At 40.7% G+C, this 27,629-nt stretch overlaps 4 protein-coding genes across 5 annotated transcripts; 2 read left to right on the forward strand and 2 right to left on the reverse strand.

Moving 5' to 3' along the window:
• Positions 1 to 220: 220 nt before the first annotated feature.
• Positions 221 to 713, reverse strand: RB195_016799 (uncharacterized protein; the record flags this gene model as incomplete). Its single annotated transcript, XM_064183506.1, has 3 exons — positions 221 to 318; positions 399 to 508; positions 694 to 713. 3 exons carry the CDS (start codon positions 711 to 713, stop codon positions 221 to 223), a joined length of 228 nt encoding a protein of 75 aa, XP_064039387.1.
• An 8,682-nt stretch (positions 714 to 9,395) lies between these two features.
• On the forward strand, positions 9,396 to 10,756 carry RB195_016800 (uncharacterized protein; the record flags this gene model as incomplete). The annotated part of the gene is made up of 3 exons (XM_013444861.2): positions 9,396 to 9,617; positions 10,049 to 10,336; positions 10,397 to 10,756. The coding sequence occupies 3 exons, from the start codon at positions 9,396 to 9,398 to the stop codon at positions 10,754 to 10,756; spliced, it is 870 nt and encodes a 289-aa protein (XP_013300315.2).
• A 3,898-nt stretch (positions 10,757 to 14,654) lies between these two features.
• RB195_016801 (uncharacterized protein) lies at positions 14,655 to 25,969 on the forward strand (the record flags this gene model as incomplete). Of its 2 annotated transcripts, XM_064183508.1 has the most annotated exons (16): positions 14,655 to 14,701; positions 17,439 to 17,502; positions 17,576 to 17,710; positions 17,860 to 17,964; positions 18,465 to 18,583; positions 20,167 to 20,260; positions 20,363 to 20,458; positions 21,026 to 21,175; positions 22,436 to 22,497; positions 23,821 to 23,932; positions 24,032 to 24,175; positions 24,256 to 24,324; positions 24,700 to 24,740; positions 24,815 to 24,869; positions 25,159 to 25,251; positions 25,874 to 25,969. In XM_064183508.1, 16 exons carry the CDS (start codon positions 14,655 to 14,657, stop codon positions 25,967 to 25,969), a joined length of 1,482 nt encoding a protein of 493 aa, XP_064039388.1. The 2 variants fall into 2 exon arrangements, with proteins under 2 accessions (XP_064039388.1, XP_064039389.1); XM_064183507.1 differs by lacking the exons at positions 14,655 to 14,701; positions 17,439 to 17,502.
• A 1,039-nt stretch (positions 25,970 to 27,008) lies between these two features.
• On the reverse strand, positions 27,009 to 27,468 carry RB195_016802 (uncharacterized protein; the record flags this gene model as incomplete). The annotated part of the gene is made up of 3 exons (XM_064183509.1): positions 27,009 to 27,072; positions 27,174 to 27,247; positions 27,385 to 27,468. 3 exons carry the CDS (start codon positions 27,466 to 27,468, stop codon positions 27,009 to 27,011), a joined length of 222 nt encoding a protein of 73 aa, XP_064039390.1.
• Between the last annotated feature and the right edge of the window lie 161 nt (positions 27,469 to 27,629).

Genomic DNA, 27,629 nt, shown 5'->3' on the forward strand with positions numbered 1-27,629 from the left:
GGTTCCCGCGCCTGCTGAATCTCACGCCAATACATCACTTACAATTTTTTTCCCCCTGATTCCCTGCTATGGCAATCAAATCGACAACACAAAGGCGTTACTGCGTGAAAAGCAGCTTAGCAATTCCTATCCTATGGAAGCGTTCACTTTTCGCCAAAGAAAAAGTCACTACATATCAGAACTATCATCAACTGTACATAATACAAATTGAAATGGGCATTTATGGGTTTCTCGTCGGCGGCGGCGACGGCGATGGTGGCGGCGCTGGCGCCGGCTTGGGTGAGGCATTGCAAACCAGGAAGAAACTTTGAACGGAACCTACCAGTTGCTCATAAATAGTGGATTTTGTTTTTGGCGCTTGATTCATCACGTGCGTATAAAATAATTAATAAGCTTACGTTGATTGTGAGACACGAAACCGGCGTCGGCGACATCATTTATAGAACGAGTGATTCCTGTGCTCAACGGGTTTCGTCTGCGTGGATCTGTGCATAACAAGCTAGAATTCCTGAAAGGGGTGTTTTTTTTAGGGTCTCTTTGTATCTATTTATTTTTATTTTTGGTTTTTATTGTTTATTCTTATTTATTTTTCAAGATTTTCCTTCAAGCGCGTGTAGATTTCGTCGTCGTTTTCGTCTGAGCCTGAAAACTCAAAAAATTTACAGTCTCCTCTGGAAGTAGAAGTGGAAGTACCGTCCAGAACAAGTTACCATTCTATGAGACATCACCACCGAAATCAGGAATCAGAACGGCTCACGTCGTTCTGGCTGACCTCAGCAGTCGTCGTGATATTAGCGGGGGCATTGGTTTTGTAAAATTCCCAGAAAAAAATCCAGATAACCAAAAACGAAGTAGTAGTGGAAAAAAAAAATAATTCGCTAATTCGGATAAATAATCCGAGGATGTCATATGATCGGTCAAGCAGGAAGTGTGCAGGGCGGAGCAGGAGTCCTGTGCCGTATCCTGCACATCCTTCCGTACTTTCACATCGTCGCTTGCATCGAGGTGCTGAGCCCTGAAACCATAAACGGATTTTTAGAAGTCCAGGCCAAAGTTGGAGTCTTGTTCCGTAGAAATCTCTGCAGCGAAAAAGAAAAAAAAACGAGGAAAGCGAGGGAAAAATTTTAAAATTTATTTTTTGGATTTAATTTGAAATTTACCTGAACTATTTCATCAATATCATTTCAATCTATCTGGTCTAACTTTGCTAAAATTTTTAACATTAGATTTTTTTTTCTAATATTCGGGTACAATAGGACTCAATTTGAAGAGTGAAATTTATTTTTAAATTCAAAATGAAATTAATTAAAATGTGAATGTGAGATAATTTGTGTTTGTGTCGTTCTTGTATTCACAAATCTTTGAACTTCTTTGACTTCAAACCGATGATCCCACCTTAAACCAAATTCTAAGAGTTCTGAGAGATGAGGAAACTAGTAGACTCATGAATTTTCTCGGTATAAATATTTATTATCATCTATTTTATTTCTATCTATTCTATTATTATTTTCTAAATTGTATCTTTGTCATCTTCAGATTAATTTCTTAATTTTACATAAAGTAACATATGTCTTCTCATATTAATTTCAACAAAAAAAGAAAAAGAAAGCAGAAGAGAATTAACTGAGAATTACATCTACTCTTTTGTACTTCGTTCATTATTATCGCTGGCCACGTAACGATTGAAAAAAAAAACGAGTGAAACCGAATGTTGCCGAGTCGTATTTGAATTAAATCACTTCCAATTGTCCATCGATCATCGTAGAAAATTATTCAGACACGTTCGAACGTTCGTAGTTATAAATCAAATTGGGAAAAGATCATCTTACTGGAAGGAGTAGGAGTAAATATTTGGACACTAAAACCTCTAGAAATGAACCTTAAAAATCTCAGAACTTAACTCGGAGAATGGCGTATTTCTAGCCAACTGCTATGCGCTATGTTCTACGTTATTTGAGGATGCGGATCTGACTTCTATTTTGTTCGATTAAATTTTTGGATGAAGTTTAATTCAACTTTTTTCGGATAAATTTCATTCATTTTCATAACATTGTTATTCGGCTACGTTATTTTATGTTCATTCGTGTTCTTAACCGCTTCTCAGCGTTCCTTTTATTCCACTAACATCGTTTCTGGTTTAGAAAAAAAAATTGGAATTTTCCGAGCAGAAAAAAAAACTATTTTTATCCATTAAAGTATTCAATCATATTTACGATCGTGACCCGTACGTACTCTAGCGCTGAGAATCTGAGATGCATTGATGCAGGAGGAAGCGGAGGGCGTTAATCACTCTCCCTAGGGATGCATCTACACTAAAATTGCTAATTCTTCGATAGAAGACGAAAAAGATGCGGATCTGACTTCTATTCCGTTCGATTAAATTTTTGGATGAATTTGGATTTTTGGGTATTTCATCTAATTTTTCTTGGATAAATCCCATTCATTTTCACGAAATTGTGAATCGTACCGGGCCTACATTATCTTGACCGACCCTCTCCGGTCGCTTCACCGAGAAAATTAAGCTCTTATCCCGATCCTACAAAGGATGTTATGATCACGGCGTGTGGAATCTGACACCACCATCAAAGTCGTACTGGAGTAGGATAAACGATAAAGTTCACATCGTGAATTCATCCCCGTAGGGATCCATGTACACGTTCGATATCAATTCAGAATCGTTTGAGGTGTCTTACCTTCACCATGACCTGCAGGAGTGGTGTCAAGACAGTGTATCTTATCCTCCTGAGAACAAGGCTGCTACCAATTTATCGACACCGGAGGAATAAACGCTTAGTTCTCTCTAGCGCTGTTTCGAACCGTCGATCGTTGTGTCGCAGTCAAAACTCTTATCCACTGCGCTATATCCACCTACTGTTGGATATTTATCTTTTTTTTTTACATAGAGGCTGCTAAGAAGTTGGAGAACTCGGAGGAGAACTTCCTCTTCCGTCATTGTTTCCATTTTACGACGATATGGAAGTGTAATGCTGCAAACTCGGTCCATTTTGTACAGCATGACTTGCAACGATCATTAGGACGGCAACCCTAGAATATCCTATGTCCGCTTTCATATTTGCCGGAAAACACATGCTTTTTTGCTGTCCTCATTTCTTTTTCCTTGACAATGGTCTTCTAACGAGCTTCTTTTTATTCTGAACAAAGATTATAACGAAAACAACTAAGCTAAACAATTTCAGCATCATCTATGGGCTTTCTATCTATATCTACGAATTACCTATGGGCAACATATCTAGAGTAAACATCAGATTTTGTGGGTGACCACAATTATTTTATGTAGGAAAAGAATGAAATGTTTGTTTGCATACACTCCTTAGAAAAATAGCATACATATTGTCCAATAATATCCAAGCCCTCTCTTCTTGAAAACTCGGGATTGGGAACGGTATTTATGCTTTCTTGTTATGCCAACGAGGTTTATGTGATACTTCATTATTAGCCTCACGTTTCGACAAACTCGTCTTTATCAAAGGCCTAGAAATTGTTCGAGGTCTTTGATTCCATGCATATCCCATCAAGCTCCTCCTCCCTCTTTGCAGAGTCTCCATATTGTTTTAAGTAACACCACAGAAGACCTCCAAAAGACAAAACAAACTGACCAGCCGCACCGACAAACGAGGATGACGGATCACCGCGATCTTATGGATTGTAACCAAAGCGAATTAGATACGCTAGAATACGCTCTGTGCACTATGCTTAAGTACTAATGTCTGGATAACGTTAAGGAACTGCATGTGGGACAATCTTTTAGCTCATAGAGTGTTACGAACGGCAAGAAGTCACTGGTAGTTGATAAGCACTCATTTTTGTTATTCGTGGCTGGATTCCTGACGGACATCCAGAATGCTTCCAATGCCTTCCTAGCAGATGTTCCTTTCTCGTGCGCTAATATCATACACTTTATTTCAAGCTCATTTCCATCACGCTTCTCATTTTTAAGGGCGCCCTAGTGGTGTTATTGAACTTCGGCGCCTTTAGGAAGCCACAAAAATGAGAACCATGATGGAAATGAGTTCGAAATAAAGTGTACGATATCACCGCACGAGAAAGAAATATCTGCTAGGAAGGGATTGGAAGCATTTTAGATTTCCGTCAGGAATCCAGCCATGAATAACAGGAATGAGTGCTTATCAATTACCATCAATGACTTCAAGCCGTTCGTAACACTCTGCAAGCTGTGAGTTTGTCCCACATGCAGTTCTCTAACATTATCTAGAGATCAATACTTAAGGATGCTGCACAGTGTGTAGATCTAATTCTCCTTGGTTACAATCCATAAGAACGCGGTGATCCACCAGCCACGTTAGTCGGTGCGAGTGGTTCGTTTGTTTTCCTTTTGGAGGTCTTCTGTGGTGTTATTTAGAACAATATGGAGGCTTTGCAAGGAGAAAGGAGGAGTTTGGTGGGATATGCATGACATCAAACACCTCGAACCACTTCCACGCCTTTGACAAAGACGAGTTTGTCGAAACGTGAGGCTAATAATGAAGTATCACATAAACCTCGTTGACATAACAAGAAGGCATAAAAAGCGTGCATTTCTTTCCTGTGTCGTGTTTTTTCCATATGGATTATAATTTTTTCTTAAGTTGTGTTGTATTAATTGCGTTGAATTTCTTTTTTTAAAAGTGAATTAAAGTACAGGTTGCAATCAATTTCGTGTATAAATACGATCAGTTGGTTGCACATTATTTGAGGATCTTATCATTCAGTTTGGTTTCTCTTTCTTTTCTCATAAGGTAAACATTCCAAGTTACGCTTTAGTCAGACGAAAAAACGTTTTGTCATCAATTAATTATGAATGGTATATGAAAAGAAAAAAAAATAATATAACTGAAACTATCCATACAGAAACCAGCACAGCATAGTTCAATAATAAATAAAAGAGCAAACACATTAACGTTGCATGAAGAGTTTCTAAGAAGTTGAAAAATTTTTTGGTGCTAGGTAAGCAACGAATTCTATCCGGCACGTAGAGCACCAGAAACCACCACAGCATTGTAGAGGTTTCCATGCACATCATTCACATGCAATTCCGAGTAATTCATCAAAGAATACGTTATCATTGCAACTTTAAACTTTCTACAGGTTAGCAGAGGCAGTTTAGAGATTCTTCTCGCTCATCATTTATTTTTAACGACACACCTACGTTTTTTTCCCCACTAAATGTTGGTACTCTTAATGTGTATAGTGCATTTTACACAATTGGTTCTTACGCACATCTAAATATAAAGGCAAATTTGACTAAAGTGTTGAAAGTACGTGGAAAAACCTTCAAACTGTTATGGTGATCGGTGTTAAGTCACGTATCCTGAAGTTTGGGATCTCCCCACGTATAGAAAGAGATAAAGGAGTGGACTACGAAGTGTGATCACGCTCAATTACCTCTACCAATCCAGAGACAGGAATACGAAAAAATCCTGTGTGATCACGTCTCCCAACGATGCAACTTATTACACGTTAGAACGCGGGCATCTCCGTCCAGCATCTGGGCCTCAACTAATGAACTCAACCGAGCAGCAGAAGTTGTCCCATCCGCAGAATCGAAAGCGCGTTGCGGATTGCCCTAGTTCTGTCTCCCGTAATATGTTGCATCGTTGGGAGATATGACCAAACCAGTTTCTTTCACACGCCTTTTCTTGTTCAGGAGAAGTGATGATGCTCGTAATCTAACTTCCTACCCTACACTCTCTATCTATCCGTGGAGATACCCTCAACAATTGGTCAATTTGGTGAGACTCTGCCTTCAGAGGCGACATAAAGTTATGACCGCAAGTCCGTCAGTAGTTCATAAATGACCTATGATCCAACTTTTAATTTATTGGAAATTTTCACGAATATACTGTGGACAACCAATGTGTACCCTCATATATTTGTACAGGGATAAACATCGTTGCTGAAATTAGATCGGAACCGTCAAATTCCCGAAGGGTAAAACAGAACCGCAGAGTAGAATTATTGGGAGAGTATGGAGTTTCGAGGAAGCACATTTACCTTCTACGAAGATATATCCACGAGATATGCCAATGGGAGGATTGCAGAAGAAAGAAAATAAGGAGGTTGGGAAACTTTGATTATTTTCATGCCACACATTCGTCGAAGCCAAATTCTGCAAAGATATTTGAAATCAGCGGCTCATTTTCTTCCGAATGATATTTTGAATTTCATTCTCGAGGATTCATGCGAAGGTTTCCGATGGATCAATCCGTCGGAGACATATTTTGTGGCAGAAGATAGTTAGGTATACTGTGTACAGAAAGTGCTAGAGGTAGTATCTGTAAGCTAGCATTTTTTGATCTAAGGTTACTCGGTTTACTCACAGCTCGGATGTCGGAATAGAGGAAACATAACGAAAACATCTTTTCAATTACTAGAAGTTAACATGTTCAAGCAGTTCTGCAACAGAGCAGAAGGTTAGCTATCAATTATTCCCGGATTCCGCTTCCTGAATCTCTTGAGTTTGGCTTAAAATGAAAAGAATGCTGTTCCAGAAAGCGATCCTTCTACCATCAATGGTTCAGTGCTCATCGACAAAGAAAAAAAGGATATTGATGTATTTCCAAAACTCAAACACTGAATAGCTTTTCGAAATTGACTAACTGCTAATTAAATCACATTTACTAATTTATCTACATTATACTAGCTTGAAAATCTCTGACTTCTTCTCCGTCCAAAAATCGATAACACGTGATCCAACTCTTAAGATTGTCCTTGCTCTTCCCGGGTGGTCAGTAACGCAGTACTTTTTCGATGACAGAGCTGTCTCGGACTACTCGATTATTTAATTTGTTTATTTGAAAATATCCATACTTGGTTAGATAATTAGATGGCCCGTCTTCACTAGAGGTGCGGGCTCCAGCATCTCTTTCACTCATTCCGTTCTTTTGCCATTGTCATCCAAGATGTCCCCATGTTTCGTGAGTGACATTGACGAGGTTCTTAAGCCGTATACAGCAGAGCTCTCAGCTAGTCCATCCGTGCAGCGAACACGTCACCGCATCTCGTCGGCGGTCTCTCTCGAGGGCGTTTAACATCTCTTGGGATCCACTCTAGTGTTCTTTAAACACCCGCAGGTGTGCGATAAAACAGAAATATGGAGGTACAGAGCTCAATTTCGAATTTCGAACATGTTTTATACAGCAAGACTACCCCTTCACAGCACATTATGTAATGGTTTGGCAGCCAGGACATTCTCCTGCTACAGAAGGTGAGCAATCCTCACACAGGATCCTTTTCCACAATCCAGAACGCTACAATAGATAGACGGATACCAAGGTTTTGCTGACCAACTTAACTCAGAACGGAGAAATCAGTCAGGGACTTTGGAAGAACGGGTGGGGGACCTCCTAGACCTCCTCCTCCGGGAAGAGGTCACTATCTTTGCTATTCTTGAAAGGCTAACCATCACAAGGAGATAATGAGGACCAGTTATAGGGACGAAAAGGTTCCCCTTCCCTTTAAGCTTCCGGTATTCAAGGAAACTATTAGCGGATTCGTTAAAGGCATCACCCCACGAATCTGAGGTGGTACGGATTTCAGGTGGAGTATTCGTATACGGGATGGGAGACTATGGAGAGGGGGGTGATTCCGTCCATTTCTTCCTAATTGCCGTAAAAAACGGCCCAGAAGATATGGCTTCAGGCGTTCTGGCGCACTATTTCCTACAAGGAGTTTGATTAGAGCGCGCCAGCCTTGTGTGGCGCCGCATCTTCTGGGCCCTTTCTTTACGGCAATAAGGAAGAAATGGACGGAATTACCCCCCTCTCCATAGTCTCCCATCCCGTATACGAATACTCCACCTGAAATCTGCGCCACCTCAGATTCGGGGGGTGATGACTTTAAACAAACAACTAATTAGAGGTTTCATTGCCTATATTGAGCAATGTATGTGTATATTATTGATTTTTTTATGATATCCATTCGTGTTATTTGTTTCTTGTATGTGCTCCGTTCATACACACATAAATAACCATTTCTCAAGGATGACCATGATGGAAAAGAAATTATATCAAAAAAAAAAACGGAAAAAAAGAAAAACTGAAGATTAAAGGCGTGGGAGGAACTTTCTTACAGGTAAACGAAGAACAGAGTAGTATCTACTCTTATAAATAAGTTCAAATCATAATCATATTAAACGATTACATGAAAAAGACAAGGATGTGAGAACTTGGAGTATTTTTTTCAGTCGATAAACTCTTATTTCTGTCGTCATTTAACAGTACTCATCTCGCAAAAAAAAACTGTATTTGCAACAAAAAAAATCCTTGAAACTTGTTCTTTACCGTAAAACGTGGTAGATAAGACGTGATGAAGTACTGTAGTGTGCTCGAAAAGAATTAAAAGAACCTTCATCAGGCAGCCTTTCTTCCTTACCGGGAAAAATTAATGAGAACAAACTTTCCGAAACCCCGTTCATTGGAAAAAGATAAGCATGACCGCAGGTGTGGCGTCTCCAATTATTCATTAACAATAATAAATAATTAAGGATGCCACTTAGTTAAACAATATTCTTCTCATGGAATTAATTACTTAAACACCAACCAATACATTTTCGTTGATCGATCTTGAAAACGATTGATATGAATTTGTTGAAATTCTCAGAAACCGTTCAGTACGGTTAGAACATATTCTGAGAGATATCAGTCGGAGTTAAGGATACCCGTTAGTTAAACAACTAGAATTAAAAATAAAAATAAAACGAATTAGGATTAGTGAGTAGTGTAATACTTAGTGCATGATAGAATAAATTAAAATTTAAAATTGAACGAATTAAGATTAATCACCTAGTGAAATGAGGCAAAAACAGTCTTCGGTCTAATTCTCGAATTAGAAATTTTCTAGAAATTTTTTTTCTTTGCATAATTACAATCTTGCAGGAAAGCTAATATTTGGCTAGATGTTCAGCCTGTTCAGTTCAGTGTTCAGAGGGAATTCCTTTGTTTTAGGCGGTTAAAGAGACGAATTGCTAGGAATTTATCACCCCCATCTAACTGTAACATTACAGAAAGCGACTAAGACCGTGAAACTCGTTTTTACTTCTGCAAAAAGGTGTTCGCGGAAAAATGAAAAAAAAAAACCCGCACATGTACTTTCGATATGGTGATGTTTAGCAATGCGTCTCACTAGCAACACAACAGTTCAAATGACAAATCGAAACATCTAACCTGGAGGCAGTAGTCAATCTCATTTAGTCAGGGTCGGTTGCAATTCGGGTTTTGGCACCCGACGCTTTTTTTTTATTCCTCGTCGAGTCGTCAAACCATCTTGCTTGGGCGGTCCCCCGTTTATGGTTACGCTGTATCCGCGCTTATAAAAGCCTAACGATCGGTGGAGATGATTGCGTTCGCACGTCGACCAACACACACACACATCATACTATGGACGGCGGCAAATACAGTAAGACGACAACGTCGGCGGAGCACGAAAGCCTTAAACGATTCGCTTTCGTCGGTGTCGCCGTCTCTACGATCGCAACCTTAACTGCGATTATTGCTGTACCTATGCTCTGTATGCATATGCATACTATTCATTCTGGGATTCAAGAAGAAATCACCTATTGTCGGACAAGAAACGCCAGAATGCGTGGAGAATACACGAAGGTATGTGTGCCGTTAGTCGTTTATACTTCGAAATAATGATAGACAGAGATAAATAGTTTTTCTCAGCTACCGTAGGATTTGACCATTAGGAAAATTATTTCTTTGTAATGCTATATCCAGTAGTTCTAGATTTTCTGACTTTATCTGCGTTAATCACACTGTTCCAGTGCATTCTTCGTTTCTTCTTCCTACAATCCTTTGCGTTACCGTAGTTCAAACAGGAAATTTCCTCAACATTTTCCTTCACGAAACCACTGCGTACTAACAATCTTTAGGAATAATTGTTGTATTCTCTTGCAAAGTGCGAAAAATCACTTGATCAAATCGTAGCCACCAAGAAACGTGATCGACCAGTGTGATCTTCACGTTCGCTTGAGAATTTGAACAGGAATGTGACAAATATTTAATCGGACTGACTAACTTTATTGTAGCTGGAAAGCTTCCGCAATCTTGCGTTACGTCAAAAACGTCAATATCCGGAACTCTGCTGTTCATGTGGTATCGGAGATGTAGGACCAATAGGACCTAAAGGAGATGATGGAGAACCAGGAGCCGACGGGAAGCCGGGTAAACCAGGTATCCCTGGACCAGATGCGCCAAGTCAAACCGCTGTTCCAAGCAAGGAGGACTTCTGCTTTGAATGTGAACCATCACCGCCCGGTCCGGATGGAGTTCCTGGACCGATGGGACCACCAGGACCGATGGGAGCTCCTGGCGAGGTAGGTGCACGAAAGCACAATAATGTTTAGGAAGATGAAAAGTTTCTTTTCTGATTTCAGAGAGGCCCAGCTGGACCACCTGGTCATCAGGGTCCACCTGGACCCCGTGGAGCGCCAGGTTCCCCCGGCGAAGACGGCGAAGCAGGACCACGTGGTCAGCCTGGCACTGTCCGAACTCTTCCATCAAAGTCGGGAGAAATGGGACCACCAGGCGAACAAGGGCCTCCAGGTCCTCCAGGTCCTGAAGGTCGACCTGGGCAGCCCGGACGAAACGGACAACCTGGACAGCAAGGTAGCCCTGGAGCAGATGGACCGGACGGAAAGAATGGTGAAAATGGACCACAAGGTCCTCCCGGAAAGGATGGAGCAAAGGGATCATGCGATCATTGCCCTGTTGCACGTACTCCACCAGGCTATTAGTAATACTGTTGTTGTATATAAAAATTTCTCGAAAATTAGGATTTTCTTCATTTTTTCTAGCAAAATCATAGTAGCTTCGGTGAAATATTTGTTTTATAATTTTATGGTGGAATAGAAAAAAAATGAAATGCAGTACGTAACAGCAATATTCGATGGATAAGTCTGCGTTAGAGCTTGAACTCTTCAACTCTCTCTGGCAATAGGGAAGGTTAGATGCATTTTTTTCAGGGAGGACATTCCTATCCTCTTTTATCTTCATAACTCCCTATTTCTAAGGTTTAGGGAGGGTCTTATCGTCTGTCTATTTCCTAGTAAGCTTCTCTTGTTTGCTTCGAAAAAAAAAACTTGGGATGTAAAGTAATGTGAGACCGATTCGCTGCTTTTTTTTTCGCCATTTAAACAAAGTGTTGCAAATGGAAACCAATTCTTTTTTTTTAACGATCGATTTATCACTTCAAAATCCCGTCTTGCAGAGGGACCTGGGATCGAAAAGAACCATCATACAACAATTTTAATCGTTTCACGAAGATAAATGGTGACTTTCTGATTTCTATGTTCTAATTTTCAAAGGATAACGCTTCAAGAGAGCAGTTTTTTATGAAAATGGAGAAAATGTCCGACAATCTCTGGAAGAGTAGAAATCACAAATGTTGCAAACAAGGATGGAGATGGAATTAGGACGAATTCGTGAATTCGTGGAATTTAGGTTTTACGTTGGAGAAGAGAAATCCAATTTTAGAAAGAAAGGATCTCACTGATCTTCACATAACCCCCGACAATAAGGCATTTATTGCAAACGCTTTCGCAGAAGGCATTTATTCACCACTAAAACATATAATAGGACCGTTCCCTGCGAAAAATCTTCAATGATCATATAAATATTACACAAATGTTGGAAAATAAGCCGAAACATGTTTTTAATAGTTTGAAAAGTCAGGATACGACCGGTCATAGTGATAATAAAATACTGTAGAAAATTTCATGGTCCTTGTCCCGAGCAGCCTTTGATAGTCACCTCTCCTTCACATATTTAAACGAAAATTGTTTTCAGAGGATTTTTTTCTCTTGATCAAATCAAGTTGAAGCGTTCTCTTGAATCTACAGCGAGATCTCGAAAAAAAAAGAACCACTGGAAGAATTATTAATTTCACTTTTTAAAATATTCTAGAGATTCCTTCAAAATCATTTTCTTTTAATCAGACTAAGTAACATTTCACAAACAAACACCACTTCACTTCACAAAACAGTAACGTGCTAAGAAACCCTTTATACTTTTCAAGAAAAAAAAATCGAGCTCCAGCCGCCTTTGTGTCTCATTAAAGGCAGCATACCACGAATCTGGGTCGTAGACTATGGAGACCGGGGTGGTTCCGCTCGTCTCTCCCTGAATCACTGCAAGCAGCCGGCCCATGAACGCTGTTTTGTACAATGCCTTCTGCTGCAGCGCGCCACCCTCGCGCGCTTAGGGTCCCTTACCGCCTATCAGGGCAATCCGAATTGATTTTCGACGAATCGCACGGCGAAGGCGGCGCAATGGGTGGAGCGTTGTAATAGATGGCGTCGTACAAAACAGCATTCTGGAGGCGGCTATTTGCAGTGATGCAGGGAGAGATGAGCGGAACCACCCCCGTCTCCATAATCTACGACCCCGTATACGGATCCGCACCACCTCAGCTCCGCACCACCTCAGATTCGTGGTATGCTGCCCTTAAACTAACTTCAAACTCCACGTTGGGACGCTCATTCTCGACTCCATGAGATATTACGTCATTTGAGCAGAGAATATCAAGGATTCTGGATGAATCAACGGGAGACGTTTTTGCTTCTGCTTGTTTCTGCCAGAAATGGAACGTGTCAACAACGATATGAGACTTGTCGTGAATGATTAATTTGTCATGGAAGAAAAGAAATGGAATTCTTCCGTCACACAGCTACACTTCTTTATAGATCCAAAAATTGTTTTATTCCGCTACATAGCTGGTGTAATGTCAGCTCTGCACGATAAGTAGAACTGAACAGAACGATTTTTCCGAACCGAAAAAGTTTTGTGGTTGTGTTAACTGAAGCAATTCGCTACATGATGTTCGGGAACGGTGAGCAGAAAAGTTAGTTATTGAAATTCCAATTTTTTTTTTCAATTTCAAAAAACAACAAAATCAAGTTATAGCTATAGTAAGAAGATTAAATTGTTCAATAGCGGAAGAAGGTTGCAGCGATTTTGCTAAAGACAATTAGAATCGAGGAATCCTGTTCAAAAGGGTATTTGAAAGTTCAGAAAAATCCCTTGTTTCCTCGTCGAATACTTTTTATTTATTTGAAAGTTCAAAAAATTATTCCTTCCTTCATTCCCACCCCTCCCCCCCTTGATTCCTAGTCAAATACTTTTCATTATCTCTGTTTTAGAGATATGTGTTGGAAAAAAGAAGTACAGAAAATAGTCAGGATTTGTCAATCGTTATATCATTATATAGACAGGGAAAACTGTACAGTCAGCGAGTATAGGCATCATCACGTTTGATTCTCCCTAATAATCCAGAAAAGGCGTTCGGAACAGTAATGAACAATCGTAGATACACTGCGGATTGGTCTTTATCCGTTACCCAAACAAGGGGAGACGGGATCCCACAATGTTGTTTCACGTGCGTTTTTCCTCATTAATGTGGGAAATTCAGCGTCATCCTGCTCCTGAACTCGTGAACCACGCCCCTTATTCATTTGTGGAGAGAGCTAATAAGAGGATTCAACTCCCTATAAAGGGTTGTCGTGTCTCTTCATTTCTCTTTGCAAAGCAGGAAATAAGATTCCAGCAAAGGTGACCGGCTATCGTATTCACCTCAACATCGAAACACATTGTGTTGTCCAAATAAGAGTAAACAAGGCTTTGAAAGCGTCTACAAAACTTTTTCTCGCAGCCTCTCCACTGGGCACAGTTAGCGCACGACCACTCCTGTACATTTCTACGGTTCTCGATTGCGAACAGCGCCATCCATGTCAGCTACGCTCTACTGCCACTTGCACAGTCTCTATTACAAGAAGGTGTGCATCACTGTGCTCCCAAAGCCGCCGATTCCCTTCTGTAGCTCTGCTGACCTTTCTGCTGCTGCTGCTGCTGTTCTATGTTACGTTTCTGAGATCCTGCAGAGAATCAGCCACATAGGGATCTGATTACGCCCTTCCCACCTCAGGATAAATCCCTCCGAGACTTCATCATCTCGGCCTCATAATACCAGTGTCTTGGGGTGTGCCATAAAGTCACAGTGGATATCTAGTCACTTGTAGTCCAATCTTGGTTACAAGACCGAGGAAAAACCAGTCAGCAAGACGAACAAACTTACGACTGCGAGCGAGGTCAAAAATAACAATGGTAAAATAAAATGGAATAAATAACAACTATCATCTCAGCGGGTAGATGTAGTGTAGCGGTTAGAGGTTCCGCTTCCTGCACGACCGATTGGAGGATCGAATCCGCCCTGGTGCTCACCAAGCTTTTCATCCCTCCGGGGTCGATAAATTGGTACCAGACTTGTTTTGGAGGATAAAAGCACTGACTTGACACATCGGCTAGCCACCGCAAGTCATTGTATAGGCCAGATATACGTTTGCTAACCTCAAACGATTCTGAATTGAAGTGAACGTGGGGGCGCATCCCAAGCGGATTGATTTACGGCAGAAACTTTATCCTTTATCCTTTATCATCTCAGCAGTGCCCATGTTCGAGTGTCCTTGGATCTTGGCATGTTGAATACGTAGCTTTTGATCGATGTTTGAGTTGTAACTGGTTATATTACCAAATTCAGCAAATGAGGTGCCGTTAGCCACTGTCCTTTGTCCTTTGAATCTGCTTCTCGTTTGAATGTTTTCTGTAGGGGAATGAGACACCTGAGAGGTTAAGTCACTAATGATCCTAATTTTTCCCGGCTTTGACGAAGGCGATAACGCCGAAAGGTTAGCTGTTAGTTAATAAAGAAATATCAATACTAACTTGCCTACATCTTAAGCAAATCGATCTAAACCTACGTATCAGATGATTGTCACTTATCGGAGAGCTCATTGCCACTCGAGTTGCGTATGGGTCTGACTCTTCTGTTGTGATTCAGGATGAGGTTTATAACATCGTTTTGGTAGCGTGCAGACGTCTGCTTTCTTGGAGAGAATAAATCCAAGTCTGAAGCACCTGTATTCTAATGGATCGAAGCCGGCTAAGATTCCCAAGTCTTAGCATACAATACATTTTGGTGCATCGGGTAAAACCAAAGCCACATCTCCCGTGTCGAAGAGTCAAATATTTCGTCCTTACCGAAAGAGACCAGCTCATTAGGTGATTCTATACGGTCAAAGACTGTGAATCGCATCAGATTCATCCCAATCGAACTGGGTAAAATAGTTCTCCTTGCAACGTAATTAGAACGCAGACTACTTTCAACAAATAGTTGACATAATCTCCGTCGAAGTTACAGTAGCTCAAGCGAGGTTCATCACATTCGCACATGCTGGAAGAAAGAGATGACACACTATCTCTATCAAATACAAATGAGAGTCAGCGCAGCAGCCCTAAAAAGTTCAACACCCGGCTGTTGGGAATACTTCATATAAGCAGAGAGCCAAGAAGATTTGTATAACGAAGCAAGAGATGAATTTAAAAACTGCAGAAACAAATACGAACAAAAGAATTTGATTCCTCCTCAATTTGCTCGAGATTGATCGATTTGAGGAGGAATCACAGTTACAGCCAGCGATGGCGAACAAACCAATTTTTATATCAACACCATGTCTTGATTGGATAAAAAACATGTGTGAGAACGAGGTAGTCAAATTGTCGTATATGTAATTTGTATTTGTATATTTTATTTGTATTGTGGTTTGTAAAATGAATGACACCAACAATGAAGAAAATTAAGAGAGAAACGGCGAGATTTATGACAGAGTTGAAGAAGGTATTTGGGATATTTGGGATAATTCAATGTTACCTTGTTTGCAATACCCATCAGTGTCCACAACCCATAGTGGGCCGGCAAAAAGGATCTCAGGTGGAACAAACCCTACAAGCAGCACTTCCGAACTTTTATGAAAAAACTGGCGACTTTTCAGAGTGTTGGGCTATTTCTCAAGCCCTCGTCCATTACAACAAAAAAGTAAACGTTATGGATAAGTTACTCTTTATTCAAGGAAAGCTTAGAAAGAAAAGAGCACAAACCACCCTCCAAGGGATAAACCTCATTTCGGAAAGGTACATGTGGTTGAACAAGACTCCACAAGAGAATTACTCAAATCATGAGGTCACAAATAGTCAAAAAATGTCATCGTAAGAACAATCGTATACAATATCACTCCAATGCAGAACAGTCACGGATCAAAACGCCTGCCGCAAAATACTGAGGAACCAGGATCACTGCTTAAAGACATCACTCCACGAATCTGAGGTGGTACGGATTTCAGGTGGAGTATTCGTATACGGGACGGGAGACTATGGAGAGGGTGTTGATTCCGTCCATTTCTTCCTAATTGCCGTGAAAAACGGCTCGGAAGATACGGCTTCATTCGTTTTGGCGCACAATTTTGTACAAGAGGTTCGACTGGAGCGCGCCAGCCTTGTGCGGCACCGCATCTTCCGGGCCGTTTTTTACGGCAATTAGGAAGAAATGGACGGAATCACCTCCCTCTCCATAGTCTCCCATCCCGTATACGAATACTCCACCTGAAATCTGCACCACCTCAGATTCGTGGGGTGATGCCTTTAAAGTGCAGCTCTTCTGATCACTCCAGTTTCAGTGGCCTAAGAGTTAACTGCACGAACTGCGGATAAAAGCATAACAACAGGCTGTGCTTCAAATAAGAACTTTTAGCTAAACAGCTAACATTCCAAGAGTTTCAGTTTCAACTTTTAATTGACGCCGAAGCTTGCGCGATTTAATTCCGAACTGTGACAAAAGTAATTTTACGTGACCCATGTATTGTCGGGTCAAAACGAAATGAATCACCGAGTATTTTCTTACACCTTCGAAACGTCGCTGGAGGCAGCAGTTGGAACCGAAGTGGGAGCATGGGAAACTGTAGCGATGAGTGGTGCCAGCAAGACTTCACGTACGCTCCTAACCGCTACGCTCCACCGCACGGCCTCGAGAGAAGCCGCGTACGCAAATGCACCGTGCTTCATGTCGTTCTGACCTTATTATAGTTGGGTCAAAACAACATGACAGATCGTTGCGCAAGCGGCCGCGCTCGGAAGAGGTGCGGTGGAGACAAAAAAATCGAGGTGGGACCATGGCGAAAAGCAGAGGTGTGTCCTTACACGATCCCAACCGCTACGCTCCACCGCTCCGCTTTGAGCGCAACCGCTAGCGCAAATGTCCGTGTTTCATGTCGTTTTAACCCGACTATATACTGTACTATATATATGTACTGTATATATATACTATACTAGTCAGACGCATCAAACGTGATCACTGTAATGATGGGGATTTTTGATGCAAATTTTATTTAAGAAAGGTGCTGAGCACTTTTAATTTATCATGGAAACCAGACAAACATGTTATCCTGCCAGTTCTTTTTCTTATAGGGACCGCAGCAGCGTTGGCCTTATATTTTGAATATTTCAGAACGTATCACCTCTATGTGGGCTTTGAATGGTCCAGATAAACACAGTTATCAGAAAGTGCAGATAAGAGTGACAATTCATTTGCAGTTGTTTTGTTTTCCCCATTTATACGAGTAACATCCATTTTATACAAGCTAACGATTGGAATGTGGTGAGCAGTTCAACTATTCTATCTGGTTAGAAAAACTATTAGAATACGGTGTCTGCGTGGAAGCAAACTTCAGATGAGTGACGGCGTATGCGAAATATCGATTGATCTTCCACATTGGGTTCCTGCAGCGATTGCCTTCGGCTTGGCAATTATCATTGCAATTGCAGTGTGTATTGCATACGTGGCTCGCGAGATGGAAAGACACAAGGTTTTTTTTTTAAAGTTTACTATTATATGGTCGATTATGAAAGGACGTAACTTCTTTATTACTTCTTGCGGCTATGGTAGTCTCAAAATCCTACAAAACAGTACGGTGATGGTTGTCAGACGATATTTCATTGGCTAGAAGTGTTACAGACATTCTATGGACGAGAGGACAAACTATCCTCCAGGGAAGAACATGCTGACGCTAAGAAAAAAGAGGAAATGGATGCGTACGCTTTGGGTCGATGCAGTCATGAGGTTAATGTTTGGGAAAAATTTCTGGAAACAAAAATCCCGAAAGCCGTAAAAACAGTTGCGGAGAACTGAGGATATAAATAGTCATAATGGCCAAATAGTCACTGGGTGGCAAATTTATTGCTGCACTTAAACAAAAGTCAGAAGAGCTGAATTTCCTCCGGCAATTTTCCGTTAAAGGCACCACCCAACGAATCTGGAGTGGCACGGATTTCCGGTGGAGTATTCGTATACGAGGTTTTAGATTATGGGGAGGAGGGTGATTCCGTTCATTTCTTCCTAATTACCGTAGAAAACGGCCCGAAAGATATGGCTTCGAGCGTTCCGGCGAACTATCTTCCACAAGGAATTCGTTTGGAGCGCGCCAGCCCTGTGCGGCGCCGCACCTCTCTCCATAATCTACTATCCCGTATATGAATACTCCACCTGAAATCCGTACCACCTCAGATTCGTGGTATGCTACCTTTAAAAGAAAGTAAGTCAGAGATGTAGGCGCACTTCAGGTTCTTGTCATTAAAAGTCCACCGCAAGCAACGCCTGGAGCTGTTCCTGGAACGGCTCCGAGTGGAGTCAAGGTGATGTTAAGGAAGAAGAAAGTCATCACTAAAACTCCCAGCAGACCGTGAGTACATCCTACAATCTTTATTTGATGTGTTAGAAATAAAAAGGAGCTCTAACAGATCTAATTTCCATCATGTAAATACGGGTGGAATCAAATTTATAACAAATATCCCGATGTGCCAAGCCTTTATAAAATGTTTGACATCCATTCCCGCATGTATTTAGGAAAATCTCTTAGAAATTAAATGTTGGATAGAAATTCACTGATGACTCGTTTGACAATGCACAGTACTAGGAATAGATGGGGATAGGAATGAAGCTCACTGATGTGAACGTAACAACGCCGAGTTCCCCCTAGTTATCCAGAAAAGGGCGTGTGAAATAGCCGTATGTGAACCTATCTCCCCAACTATACGTCATGTTACGGACAATAAAACGAGGACAAAACACGTTGAGTCAAAACAGTTGAAGCCCTTTGCACTTCCGTTAGCATCTGGATTCGTAGTAGTTTTATTTATTTCATGTCGTCGTAAGTGTCCACATGGCATGTGCAACTGCACGCATGAAACAATATACCTCACGCCGCAATATTCGCCGGTTACTGTGCCTGACCTCAAATTGTATGGTCGGTCAAAACGACATGAAGCTGGATGCATTTGCGTACGCGCTCGAAACGACGCGGTGGAGGCACCAGTTGGGACCGAGGTGGGACCATCGCAAACTGCAACGACTGGTGGTGCCAGTAAGGGTTCCTAACCGCTACGCTCCACCGCACCGCCGTGAGAGAAGCCGCGCACGCAATTGCACCGTGCTTCATGTCGTTTTGACCCCGGTATACTTTGTACTTTTGTCGAAACAGGGTGGTGGAACCAACGGTTGCGATCGAGCCGGGGCCCTCGCTTGCTGCAAACGAGCTGCAAGGACGAGTGAGGGTCGTAGCTGGATCGCGGCCGCTAGGTACGCGGGGTGCGACTTCGAGCGTATGAAACGATTCGAAATGGCTTCCGATCGTTTTGATCCGACTACGAAATTTTGCAAAATTTTAAAAATACTCACGAAAGGAAGATGAATCAATTCGAACGGAAGCACTAAGATGTAAATTCATAGGCTATCATTGCAAGATTACTGATAAAGTTGCACCTGGTTATAAAGCAGTAGCAGTTAATGTTCATCTACTCTCATTAAAGGCATCACCCCACGAATCTGGAGTGGTACGGATTCCGATGGAGTATTCGTATAGGGGGCGTAGGTTATGGGGAGGAGGGTGATTCCGTTCATTTCTTCCTAATTGCCGTAGAAAACGGCCCGCAGTATACGGCTTCGAGCGTTCCGGCCCGCTATTTTCTACAATGAGTTTGATTGGAGCGCGCCAGCCCTGTGCACGCGCCGCATCTTCCGGGCTGGTTTTTTTTACGGCAATTAGGAAGAAATAGACGGAATGACCCACCTCTCCATAATCTACTATCCCGTATACGAATACTTCACCTGAAATCCGTACCACCTCAGATTCGCGGGGTGATACCTTTAAGATTTTGGATAATTCTCCCTGCAACTGAGTTCTTTCATGATGATGATCCAGGATGATCGCTACATAATTTGATACCAACCTCATAAGAATTTTCCCCATAATTCTGCTTTGTTTAGGCTTCCCATATCAATTCCGACCAGTCTGGAACCAGAATCTCCAAATATACTTAGCTTCACTGTAGTTTACGATAAGACAGGAAGAGCATTCGAGGCTAGGATTAGTCTATTTGAATATTCCCATATTTCACTACTTATTTATTTGTTTATTTATTTATTTGCAAACGTCGCCTCTAGTAATACAGCAAGCTTTCAGCTTATCGACTTAATACGAAAGGAACCTCCAGTAGTAGGGTCCCGTTCAAAACGAGTGGATTGGCTATTACATGAAATAAAATGTCGACTAGAAACGGTATGCGAATATTGGATAAATAAATGAAAGAAAGAAAATTTGAGAAGAAGAGAAATTTGAAAGAAAAAAGTGTGCGGATGCGCCATCGCAAGAAGAAAGAGATTAACTTACCGCGCGCTCTGAAACTGATTACGTAGATCAATCGGTGATCATGAACCGATCAGATTCTGACGATTGTTTTGTGATTTTGAAACCACCATGCACTCGGAGATTTTTACGCTCTCAAGGGGAATGCGAGGGCTATAGGATCCTCAACAGTTTATTCTTCCCTCTCTTCTGTGAGTGCAAAACCTGAAAATCAGGCAGGCAAGGCGGAAAACTCAGGAAGTGCTTATAATGCCAGGCCACTTTTGATTCTGGACTTTTTTTGAAGGCGTGCGCGATCCGTCACTTTAAGATCTTATTTTCTCTGGATAGTATTTTAAGAGAATGAAAAAATAAGAACCTGAACAAACGATTTGGGAATCACGTGACGAGGGTGCTTTGGGAATCACGCAACTATTACCTAAAGTTTGAAAATACCACCGAATTTCTCAGCTTTTTCAAAATTCAACATTTTTTTTCCAGATGACTGATCATCATTACATAGTTTACGGATGTATGGATCAGATATGGATAGTGAAAGGTTTGGAAAATTTACAAGAAAATGTAGAGGGGACTAGTCTGGAGATGCGACTCAATGTGGATGCGTTGGATTTGAAAATATTAGCATACAAGGTTATTTCATCTTTGTTCACCACCAGGGTCCCATGTAAAGAAAAACAGTACATATTTCCGGTGGATGTATGTATGATTATCGAATAGCGAATTGATTCAAAAGTGAAATCGTTTTGCGTCACAACGATCGATGATCGATCGATCATGGCTTTCAAACACTACGCAGAAGCAGAGGGGGACGGTATTCACCTTAGGACCCATTCGTTCGCTCATATAGCATTTATTATTGGCTTATTTCAAACTTTTTCGTTAGCTACAACAAAATACTTTGGTACTGTAGTGGTTTTTTTGTCACGCCCTCACAATATCGTTGACAGCTCAATGTGAATGTGTTGACTTTGAGAAAACTGTGAAACAATCGTTAATTCGATCGATAAAATTGTGAGATTGTCCCTGATCGCAGATCATCAAACGAATCATAATGTTCTTATTGCTATCTGTAAATCAGAAAGATGTTAAGGAATGCTAAAACGTTGGAGAATAAATGAAAATAAGCCCAAAACTCCTCATTTTCTGGAAATCTATGCGAATCCTCGAACTCAACGTTCTTCTCCAGCTTCAGCATGATTAGTTCCACACTTCGTATAATTTTACTTCTTGTTTCCATCAGAAAAGAGCCAGAAAACTGTAGAGGAAGAAGGAAAACAGAAATGTCCTCAAAATTTGTGTGCATCTCGAAGTGTCGGAGTAACTAGTCCCGTCGAAATCATTTTTTTTACACTTGTATACTTATGCACTTATGTACTTGTTTATTTTTTTATTACATTCAAGGATACGCATAATAAAAACCGCTGTAGCTATTGAAATATTAGGTTAATGCATAAGTAATGGCGCTTTTTTTAAACTTAAGCTCACGTACAGAAAAAAAAAGACTTTGGCGTTATTAAACAAGTTCTTTGAAAGAGCATTTCTTTCTCTATAGGATAGTTTTTTTTTTGGTTTCTCATTCTGAATTTTTAATTCATTTTGAGTTTTTAATTTAATTAATTAATATTTTTTAATTTTCTTTAGTTTTTAGTTAATTTTTTCCAGTTAATTTTCAGAACAACACTGAACAACCGTTCAGTCTAGTTATATTGATTAGTGTAATATAGCTAGCGGTCTAGTTATGTTGATTAGTACCAACATAGCTTGGCGGGTTGTATATATTAATATTTTATTATAAAATATCTGAGGTGGTTACTGTATAATTTTCAGGCTAAATGAATATGAAAAGCTTGGAAGAGTTCTCTTTTTAATGATGTACTGTTAATGTTACAGATTCAAGCAATTTCTGCTGAACAAGCGATGTTGTTATCGAGGAGAGGAAGAACCTCCGAGCTGTATGTCTATTGATTTGAATTTATATTATTTCAAAAACAATTAGCTTGTAACCATGTGAAACATGTAAACAAATTGTAATACTTGCACCAAGCGTGGGAAAATAGCCTTAGCTTCGCAGTTATAATGTTAAGGTTCACCTTGGTGAAGCCTATGTTAAGTTTCACCAGCGAGTACCGGATCGTAATATTATGGAGAGTAGGGTGATTCCGTCCATTTCCTCCTAATTGCCGTAAAAAAAACGGCCCGGAAGATACGGCTTCGGGCGCTCTGGCGCACTATTTTCTATCAGGAGTTCGACTGGAGCGCGCCTTGTGCGGCGCCGCATCTTCCGGGGCGTTTTCTAGGGTAATTAGGAAGAAATGGACGGAATCACCCTCCTCTCCATAATCTACTAACCCTTATAAGAATACTCCACCTGAAATCTGCACCACTTCAGATTCGTGGGGTGATGCCTTTAAACGAATGGTAACGATTTACTTGACATAATCGGCTGAAAGATGATCTCATCGCCTGAGGCGATTCCCCACATCTCCACTTAGGTATAGTCGGCTCAAAACGAGATGAATCACGAGTGTAGTGTGCGGTGCATTTACGTACTCCCCCTAAACTTCGCGGTGAAGGCAGCAGTTGGGACCGAGTTGGGACCGTCGGAAACTACAGCGATGTATGGTGCCAGCAAGGGTTTCACTATACTTCTAGCCCCTACGCCCCACCGAAACACCTACAGAGAAGAGAAGCTGCGTATGCAATTGCGTACAGTGCTTCATGTCGTTTTGACCCTACTATATGTCGTCCTTGAACAAATATTGGGGTCAAAACGATATGTAGCACGGATAGTTGCGTAAGCGGCTGCGTTCCGCTCAAAGCGGTGCCGGTGGAGACAGCGGTTGAAATCGAGGTGGGACCATGGTGAACGGCAGAGGTGGGTGGCCGTTGCGATGATCCTTACAGGTTCCCAACAGCTACGCTCCATCGCGCCGCTTGTGTTGTGTGTTGTGGCCGCCTTGACATCAAGGAATAAAATTTGACTTTTAAATTTGAGGGGATGATCTGGAGAAATTATGTTCTTGACAAAATTTTCCATTATTGTTTGTTATTCCGTAAATTTGGTCACTGCCAGCATTAGTTTTGAAAATTTTCCTAAGATTACTGATTGTAGTAATAAATATTAGAGCCGAAGGGTTTTTGGCCTAATAGTTCACTTAATCCGGGAACTTGAAGTGTTTATTTTCATTTTTCTGTTGTTCTAAGTTATTTAAAGCTGTAAAGGGGTCAAGTACTTGAAAATTCTGGATGACATCACTGGCTTTTCGTTAATTCAGGCTGCGACCGGAACCCACTCAAGTGACTCCATCTCGGTGGGTGGTGCCCAGAGGTGCTGAAGCAACACCACGAGTAGCTACCGTACCTCAATCGCGGAAGAGAAGCGCCGAGGTAACGAACGTATTTAAATTTAGTAATTATCTTCTTATTAGTTTATTTTTTCTCTCGTTCATTCCAACTTTCGAAACGTTACTGAACTCATTTTTCTAGGGGATTGAACAGGATCGACGTAGCAAAGAAATGCTACTACATGCAGCAAAAACACTTCGACAAGCAATTCATTCATCACCTACAGAACCTGCTCCAGGATCATCATTCTCATCACATAACCCAACACTTGGTGCCACAGATAAAGTAGCGGTTTTCAAAAAAAAAAAACCTCTGAGAATAATTGACTTCAAAGAGTTTCGACAACAGTTTTTTTTTTCTTATAGAAATCGTTAACTCGTCGTTCACAAAATGGTCTACAAAAACGACCAAAATCAAATAAAGCAGGGAGTTCGGTGAGTTGACACTAAAGCATTAAAAACATCTAATGTTCCACCTCTGCTCGGTACGTTAAAGGCAACAAAATTGACGGTATTCGTATGCTTCCACGAAAATATAAGAGTATGGACGTAGGTCGCGAGATATGAGATTGATTTTTGCGATCTTTTTTTTTGCGCGTCATTTTTTGCATTTTTTTTTGCATTTTTTGTGTTTCTATTAATTTTTTCGAATTCTATTCTTGAATTATTTAATAGTAGCATTCTGGCTGACACTATTGAACTTAAAAGGGCTTCAAAATCTGTTGCGTTTAAAAATAAACCGCTTTTGACAACAAAAAATTTGCCAACATTTAGTATGTATCATAAAAATTTATGACTTTTTTTTTGCAGATGAGTGGTACAGGTATGAGCCATCCGAAGAGCAGAGAAAAGTTTGTTTTATATGAAGCTGTTCTGTTTTCTTTTCTTTTTCGAGTGTACAGAATTTAACATGAAGTTATTTTAGGGCATATATGCAAAGAGCAATTGTTGATTTGACCCCTACTAAAATTGCTAGCAAGGTGATCAATTTTTTCTTGTCCTCAATAAGGCTGTATTAATATATTAATAATAAGATTAAATTAACAATATATACATTTTTTCTATTTTTTTTTAGAGAGGGAAAAGATTATTGTAAAAATGTTCCCTGTAAGAGAAAGGTGTTTTCTTTTTTTTTCTCTTTTTTTTGGTGTATCTGAATAAATAAACAAACAAATAAATATTCAATAAGGCTATATAATGCGTCAATTATATGAAGATATTCTCTGTACTTTTGCCTATTAACAGCGGATGATTAAAGAACTTTTGAAGGACTCCCCGAATCATCCTATGAGTTCCGGTCACAAACGTTCACCGATGACAGGAGTCGAAAGAAGTCATGGTGTAGAACAAGAAGAGGGCAAGGTATACACTATGATTATTTTTCTATGATCTATTATTTTTCTCGATCGAGTGGTTAAAATATTGTATACTGAACAATTATTTTTTTTTCAAAAAAAGAAAGCTAAATCATAGACGTTCTTCCTTTTTAATTTCCTGGAACTATGTCCTAAGAAGTATTTAGCATACCACGGCATTGGGATATTGACATCTCTCAACGAATAGGCATAGTTAGGAGCGTAGATCACGAGCATGAATGCAATCGCGCTCAATTCTCCCTAACTCCTCTGAAAAACAACGTGGGAAACGCTGTTGTTCATCAAACTTTCCTACAACGCACCAAGCAACGTGTTACATAGGTGAAAACAGGCACATGTTCTGTGAGCGAGCGGATTAACAATCGGCTGCTGACGCTGTCTCTTGCGCCCGCTGGTAGACGCAGCGCGGAACGTTACTAGGTGCGTCGTAGGAAAATTCGTTCAACATGCCAAATTCCCACGTGGTTTTTTTCTGGATAATTGGAGGGGGGGGGGGGAATGGACGTGTTTGAGCTTATATTCGTGAGCTTTTATCCGTAAATTTATTCTTTCGTAGAGAGATTCTACTGTTCACAATGAAATTTTTGAGATAACTTCTGCACATTTAGTTAAGTGAAGCAATCACACAAACAACGCTAAGGAAAACTTTAACGAGCAAAGAAAAACGACCTAATGAAGGAACAAATGCGACGATTAAGATTTAACTGTCCACTTTAAGTTGTCTTCTTTTTTTTTCTTGAATGTATGTTTAAATAAATAATTTGTTCATAAAACGTTGTTGTTCTATCGAATAATACGAATATGTTTTCATAACGTTTTCTTTTCTGCAATATTTACAAACGTTGTTTATCTAGCGCATCGATACTTTTTCATGTCTCTACTAAAATAAGTTGACTTACTTGACTTACTTGACTTAATCGACCGGCAGGTATCGCCTAAGGTGCTTGAAATTGTTGCCCTCATCCACATCCGAGACGTGCCGTCTCTAAAGGCATCGTCCCACGAATCTGAGGTGGTACGGATTTCAGGTGGAGTATTCGTGTACGGGATCGTAGATTATGGAGAGAAGCGTGATTTCGTCCATCTCTTCGTAATTACCGTAGAAAAAACGGCTCGGACGATGCGGTACGTGCACGTAGCTGGCGCGCTCCAATCGAAAGGTTCCGACTCATATGCTGAATGGATGCTACATAAATACTTAGCATGTTAAACAATTCAGTAGTGGCGGGTGTGGCGCAGTCCGTTAGAGGTCCGTTGTAGCCACACGGTCGAAGGTTCGAATCCGCCCTAGTGCTCACCAAGGCCTTCATCCTGCCGGGGTCCTTACCATACCTTCTGGGGTATCAAACTTGTCTGGGAGGACAAAAAAACACTGACTTGACACATCGGCTGGCCTCCGCAAGTCATTGTATAGGCCAACAGGCGTTCCAAAACCTTAATGATTACGAATTCCAGTAAAACGCGTTGGCGCATCCCAAGTGGATTGATACGCCAGTGACTTTAATTTATCCTAAACAATTCAGTAGTCCCGTAGAGAATTGCAAAATTTAAAAGAAAAATTGGCTTCCACGGATCCCCAACTCCCAATCGTTGCACCATGAGGACAGTGTTAACACGTACATTTATTTTCCTAACATTCATTCACCGAAAAAAATCACATCATATGTGATAAACATGAATGTGTTAACGTTTTAATTAGGAAGAAAGGAGACGTAAACGAAAATACGTAACGTATTCCACCATTCAATGATGCCATCCGAATCCATCGTGAAGAAAAGCCGGTTTAACGGAATCATAGTTCAGTTTCCTGGAATTTTCCCTGTATTACACAGGGGCAGTGCTAGTATAAAATACCAACGTATTTTATTCACATCACTACTGACTGATTCACATTATAAGATCACTCACTTGAACAATCCATAAAATTGATTCCGTTTTCCAAGAACATGAAAAGGTGAGTTGAAAACTTCTGGGATGCTACGCTGAAATAATTATGTAATATGGAAATTATGGTAGCCAAGTTGTTTTTTTTTATGGGAGATAAAAAGAAATCTATGGTTACGAAGTCGTTTTTCTCATTCTCCTTTTTTTTTTCTTTGCGAGAGAGAGGAAAACTAACTCGAACGATTGTAGCGGAATCGACCACTGCAGCGAGGATGAAGAGCGCCATGAACGTGAATACCAAAACGCGAGATCGCGACATTTACCTTAATCAGGACGATTTAATGGATATTGTGGATTAAAGGCATCACCCCACAAATCTGGAGTGGTACGAATTTTCGGTGGAGTATTCGTGTACAGGATCGTAGATTATTGAGAGAAGGGTGATTCCGTCCATCTCTTCCTAATTGCCGTAGGAGACGG

This window comes from Necator americanus, chromosome II, assembly GCF_031761385.1.
Source record: "Necator americanus strain Aroian chromosome II, whole genome shotgun sequence".
Classification (NCBI taxonomy): domain Eukaryota; kingdom Metazoa; phylum Nematoda; class Chromadorea; order Rhabditida; family Ancylostomatidae; genus Necator; species Necator americanus.